At 51.0% G+C, this 6,673-nt stretch overlaps 1 protein-coding gene across 1 annotated transcript; it reads right to left on the bottom strand.

The window, feature by feature from the left end:
- Window positions 1–1,027: 1,027 nt before the first annotated feature.
- On the bottom strand, window positions 1,028–4,979 carry H257_07232 (hypothetical protein; the record flags this gene model as incomplete). Its single annotated transcript, XM_009832684.1, has 3 exons — window positions 4,022–4,979; window positions 2,900–3,984; window positions 1,028–2,839 (listed from the first exon to the last, which is right to left on the bottom strand). Exons 1-3 carry the CDS (start codon window positions 4,971–4,973, stop codon window positions 1,028–1,030), a joined length of 3,849 nt encoding a protein of 1,282 aa, XP_009830986.1. The 5' UTR covers window positions 4,974–4,979.
- Between the last annotated feature and the right edge of the window lie 1,694 nt (window positions 4,980–6,673).

The raw sequence follows: 6,673 nt of genomic DNA, 5'->3' as shown, positions 1-6,673 counted from the left end.
AGTATGGTGAGGTCCTGAAATTAACCGAAAAAAGGTGTACCGTACCTTTCGATTCAATGTTGGAGTGGTACAGCCAGGAGTACCACTGGAAAATTTGGTATTCATTGCCTCTAGACATAAATATCCTTTCAGAAGTAATGCCTCTCTACGACGCGATAACTGACGAGCAAACTTGAAGCGACTTCCTGCAGATTTCAGCATGCAAACTTGAGCTTGTAAACTGACATTGACACCTCCATTCACTTTCCATTATGCCGTGACCGTCCCATCGCAAGCCCTAGAAATGTACTTGTATGATTTCAATTTGAGTTTGTCACGAAGAACTTCCATAAAATTATATTCCTCAAAATTACATAGAAATATTAATTTTGAATAGACTAGAAACAGGGTGGTCACAGCCGAGTACCATTCCAACATTGAATCGAAAGGTACGGTAGTATGGTGCATTTCAACTAAAGACTACAAAAAAATGCCTTGTCTTTCGACAGCTATTCCAACTTTGTATTGATATTTTTTAGGAAAATAAGCCGTAATAACGATAGAACTGGTCAAGACCAACAGAAGTTACTGTTCAAAATTTTGATTGGTGAAAAATTGATCGAGAAATAGAATTTAAACCAACCAGCCTTTTTGTATGGAAGTATATCGAGCCAGGCACATTTTGGCTGAAAAGGTGCATCAAGTATATCTTGGTCTTTGTATACAGCACTTATCCGTATGAACGTTTCCATTGTATCCGGATTATTCAGGATGTTTAACCTATTTACCAGATAAAAACGTAAGTAATAATAATTTAACGTCAACATTACGTGGGTTTAACTGAAAGAACTGAGGCGTTTAAACTAAAACGTCTCCTCCTGAGGATGGCCGATCTGTAGTCCTGGATATCAATCACATGCCTCGATGCTAAACAAGGCATCCACTTGATGTATTTCAGTTCAGTTCAGATGCAGAGAGGTTATATAATACGACAGAGAGCAAGTGGCTGGCCCGTGACAAAAAATCCGAAATAACGTTTTCGACGTGTTTAGAGCTGTTTGTCCAAGGTATACCCGCCTTCCGTGACGAGTTCAAAGAAAATGCCCGTGCCAGCATTAACCAGTGTCGCAGGTGTGTCGTTCTGGACCAATTGCCCTTGGTCAAACACGAGGATGCGGTCGCAGTCCAGCACCGTATCGAGGCGATGGGCGATCGTGAGCACCGTGGACGACGCAAACTCGGAGCGCACGACCTGCTGCAGGAGCTGGTCGGTGTCGTGATCGATGGACGCCGTGGCTTCGTCCAGGATGACGATCTTGGCCTGGCGCAACAGGGCGCGGGCCATACACAGCATCTGCCGCTCGCCCACGCTAAAGTTCTCTCCGTTTTCTTCCACGGGTCCCAGCAGCTTGTATGCGACGGAGCTGATGCGGTCGGCCAGCTGCACCTTTTTCAACGCAAGCCACAGCTGATCGTCGTCGTACTCGTCGAACGGGTCCAAGTAGTTGCGCAGCGTGCCTTTGAACAGGACGGGGTTCTGGGGGATGATGGCCAAGTGGCTGCGCAGGTTCTGCAGGCCCACGTCGGCGATGTCGAGGCCGTCGATGCGGATGTGGCCGGCCGCGACGTCGTTCATGCGGAACAGCGACATCATCAGGCTGGACTTGCCCGCGCCCGTCCGTCCGACGATGCCCACCTTTTCACCCCCATTGACTGTGAAACTCACGTCTGTTAACACGAGGGGGTCCGTGGGTTTGTAGCGGTAGCTCACGCGGTCAAACTGCACTTGGCCTTGGGACGGCCACGACGTCGACGCTTCGTCCAACGGCGTATGTCGCTCGCCTTCTTTGGTCAGCCGGATGTACTCGTTCAGTCGTTCAGGGGCGATCAGCGCCGTCTCCATTCGCGCCCACATATTGACCAGCCCCGCCAAATTAGCTGGAATGCTCAATCCGTACGTAATCACGAGCGCAATGAGACCAGCACTGATGGCGTCGTGCATGACCACGATGCCCATCAAAAGGGCAAACACGATCGAGCAACTGATCAGCTCGACACGCAACGCAAACCACTGGTTGGCTGTCAGGCCCACGAAACGAGCGGCCACAAAATCTTCCAGGAGGATGTCGTGCAGACGGTTGAAGTGACGGAGGTACTTGGGCCCGAACGCTCGGATGGTTGTGGAGCCGTCGATGCCTTCGCTGACCAAACTCAACAGCGGCGACCGCGTCGTCTTTTGGATGCGGTTCACTTCCCGCAACGGGGCCAAAAAGTACGACCCTAACAAACCATACACCGCCATGAGCGGCAGCACGAGCAGTCCCATCCATTGTGTGATGACAATGGTCGTGACGAGTTTGGCTATCACGGCGGCTGTTTCAATAAGCATCGGTGCAGACGAGAACGGAATGGCCGTGTCCACTTGAATAATGTCGTCGCCAAACCGATTGAGCACGCGACCGATGGGGTTGGTGTCGAAGAACGACATGGGGGCTTCCAGAAGACTGTGCAACATGTCCGAAAACAGCTTCTTCGCGCCGCGCAAACCGTACATGAGCACGGACGCGATCTGCATCAACGTCACCACACTCGTGGCGAGGACGAGGATGCCGTAGATGAGGATGTTGTGGTTTGTGTTGGCTCGAAAGTCGGCCAGAGACAGCGCCGTGCTTTGGTTGGACCAGTGGGACAGCCACATGTCGCTGCCGACCTTGATGGCTTCGACAGCCAGTGTCAGAAACACCATCACGGCCATGGACCGCCAGCCCCCGATCGCCCGGATGTACTCGACCACGACGGCCTTGGACACGCGACCTACGGCTCGCTCTTCGTTCACCACAAGAGTTCCCTCGGTAGTGTCCTGCAGTGTTTTGTCACGAGACGCGACGAGCACTTAGTCAATCATGTCCTGGCTGTCCACCACCCAGTAGGCCGTGGGGGGACGCAAGGGGGCGACAGACGAGGGGGGCTTGGGCGAGTTGGCGCGATTGCGAGGCGGCGTGGTCTCGATCACGGTGCCGTCTTGGACGAGGAACGTGCGGTGGACGTGGGGAGACTGGATGATGTCGTGGCTATGCGTGACCAAGAGGATGGTTTTGTATCGAAGCAGGCCGAGGAAACACTTGGTGAAAATCTCGTTCTGCACGATGGCGTCCACGGCAGACAAGGGCGAGTCCAGAATGAAAATATCGGCGTCGCTGTAGCATGCCCGGGCCAAGCTGATGCGGGCCTTCTGTCCCCCCGACAAGTTAATGCCTTTTTGGCCGATTTCCGTGTGGTCCCCTGCAGGCAACCCTGCCATGTCCTTGGTCAACGCGCATGCTTCCACGACGCGGGCGTACTTGGCTGCGTCAAAGGGCTTCCCGAAGAGGATATTGTCGCGGATGGTGGCGTTCTGAATCCACGACTGCTGGGCAAAGTACGCCACTTCGCCGCCCACGAACACCGTCCCGGCCAGTTTGCGCATCTCCCCGAGCAGGGCCGCACAAAGTGACGACTTGCCTTGGCCCACGGCGCCATGGAGGACAACGAATTGGCCTTGCTGAATCGTCAAATTGATGTCGACAAACAGGGCAGACGAAACGTTCTTCTCATCGTCAGCTCTGGATTCTGGGGCGACAGGTGTCTTGTCCGTAGCGCTATCCTTGTGGACCGATGCCACAGCCGACGTGTGCCAGCCAAACGAGCCTTGGTCAATGGCCATCACCGTGCGGTCGGTGGCGTACTTGGCCTTGAGCGCGGCATTGGAGGCTGGCGTCTGAACGTCGGACGGGTCGATTTCGTCCATAAGCAGCACAGCGTTGATGCGCTTGACAGACACAAAGCACTGCACGGTGGACGTGATGACAACAGGCAAACTGTAGAGTGCATGTTGCATGGACCTGAACAACGCCAGCGTCGAAAACACAATCTTGACTGTCAACGTCTGGTCCATCCACAGAGCAAACGTGGCAAAGATGGAGATCGTGACCAAGACGGGGGTGGTAAACAAAAACGTGACGAGCACTAAGGTGTACCGCATGTACTTCCAAATGGACACGACTTCCACGAGGCGCAACTCGCAACTCGGTGAGCTTGGCCAGGAACTTCTCCTCCCACGCGTTGAACTTGACGATTTGGATCGCCCCAAACACTTCGTTGACGACTTTCATGCGGTTGTCCTTGGCCTTGTACATGTGGTATTGCTCTTTGCCCATGAAGATAGCTACGACGGCGTTCACGGCGAGAATCGCAAGCACTACCGCAAGCCCCACAAAGATGGACCACCCCACGAGCAAGTACAACAAGTACAACACGACACTAATCTGCACCGGCACGATCCAAATGAGGTTCATGTTGGCGGCAAACTCCATAACACTGATAATGTCGGTGGAGAACAAGTTGGCGATGTCTCCCGCGGACTTTTCCTTCCTCGACTTGGCATTCAACTTGAGCGCTTTCTCAAACAACATGGAACGGAGACTGGAGCCGAACTGGACTCCGATCACATCGTTCGTGAACTTCATGTGTGCCTTCACGAAGGCACTCACGACTTGGATGCCGTAGAGCGACAACACGAGCAGCGACGTGGCGGTGGGGTTGAATACCGGCTGCTGCACACCCTGGACCACTTTTTGGAGTACGTACGCTGGTCCGTAGAGGTCGCAGGCCACCGTGAACAGCTGCATGAGTCCAACGGCAACGAGCTTGACCCAATAAATGGCAAAGAAGGTGCGGAGAATGCTCTTGCCGCGGCTGACATAGACAGAGGCATAGCTGGAGGCCAAGGGCGCCGCCTTGTTGGATTCTTGGAGGGGCCACATGTCCTCGGGGCCAAGTTGGCGTCGGTTGCCTTCGCGAAGGAGGGCGTTGGCCCACCCAAAGATGGCCCTCGAGAGGGGGTTGGCACTGTCGATAGGATGGGGCGAGGCCAGGAGATTCGTATGGGGATGTGGGGTGTCCCCACGAGGACTCTTGACGACGGAGAAGTCTACCGCCGTGCTGTCACTATCCATGATGGCTCGGGAAAGAATTGAACAATGAAAATATTGAATTGCCTCCTCTGACTTGCTCATGAGACATGTTAGGTCGATCCATTGCTACTCCTACTAGTCATGAGACATGTTAGGTCGATCCACTTGCTACCGGTACTCCTATGTACTACTACGTACTAGTACTATTAATAGTAGTACCTAGAGCGAAGTAAAAACCGAAGATTACACACCGCCCCTGGTCCAGCAGGCGCGTTACAATTGGCGAAGCGGTTCCACACCCTCGCGGAGGAATGTCTTAATAACGTTAATGATAATCCAAACTCACAGTCAATCTGTCAATTAACCTACTAGTACCTGCGTGCCACCATCGATTTAAAGTTGAGGATTAGGGTTCGTGGTATTCTGATTGTGTTGGCTCTGAATAATGCTAGGTACAGTACTTCGAAGTATTTACTTATCGGTATACTAGTACGTAAATTTGTGAGTAGAACGCCCCCAACGCATTAATCGTACAAGACAAGTAATTTGATGTGGAATTTCGCTCGTGTGACTCTGATTGTGGGTCGTCATAATGATCAAGCTGTCCCATTCGTCCCTTGGATTGCGTGAAGAGTATCCAGCCGTTTTGTTGATGTGAATGCACGTCATTCATCAAGAATGCACTTCAAATGAGAGCGCGAAATTATATTAACCTTAGCGTTACACACAAATATACACTTGTATGACATGCAATCATTCTCATGACTGGCGAATGTATGTATTGTTGACAGCATCGCAATGCTAAAACCACTTCCTCACTAACGTTAGTACCCGCCATTGCGTTTGATTACGACATATTTTGCCACGACGAACTCGAATATATGGTGAATTGCCTGAACAGTTCTTGGACCCCAAACATCTTGGGACAGAAAGCCCATTGTCCCGAGCGAATAATCATCTTACAGTGTATGAACAGATATTCAACATGTATGATCAGACACAAAACCTGATGTTGGTAAAACACGAATGTTGGTACAGTATATACGTGATTAATTTGGATTATGATTTGTTTAAGACATTCCTCCGCGAGGGCCGATACTAGTACAGTACCACATGTTGTGGAACCGCTTGCCAATTGTAACGCGCCTGCTCGACCAAGATGAGGAAAACATGGGTGAATATGATCACTTTGCGGACACCGTTCGGACAATTTCAGTCGGACATACTTGTCATTTGTATTGGACTTAAGGGGAACATATTTTGTCCGAGTGAAGTTGTCCGAACGTTTTCGTTCGGACATACTTGTGTATTGTATACACCCGCATAAGAACGATCAGCTTTACAGTAGCGAGCGACGACAGAGCATTCGTCCACAAAATTGCGCGCACCGCAGCGTAGCGGAGGTCGTGTGTATAATTTTGTGCAGGCGGTGCCTTGGCGAGGAGTGTTTTACCGGATCAAAACTTAGAACCAAATTTGCTGACTTATCCGGATAGTTGTGATGCCGATGTTAATAATGCATATTTTAAGACAAATCTAATACTAGTAGTACAATTTTTCAATGAAGTAAAATATAACGTGCTACCGGTAGTACTTACAACAGTGTGGTCAAACGAAATCCATTCAAATCAGAGCGGATGGGTTACTATTAGAGCAACTCCACCAGTGGGATTTATCGAATGAGGTTTATTCGGGTAATGTACGGATAACAGCGAGATGTACTGTATGTGAGTCCCAGGGAT

This window comes from Aphanomyces astaci, assembly GCF_000520075.1.
Source record: "Aphanomyces astaci strain APO3 unplaced genomic scaffold supercont1.15, whole genome shotgun sequence".
Classification (NCBI taxonomy): domain Eukaryota; phylum Oomycota; class Saprolegniomycetes; order Saprolegniales; family Verrucalvaceae; genus Aphanomyces; species Aphanomyces astaci.
This window is presented reverse-complemented; position numbering and strand designations above follow the sequence as displayed.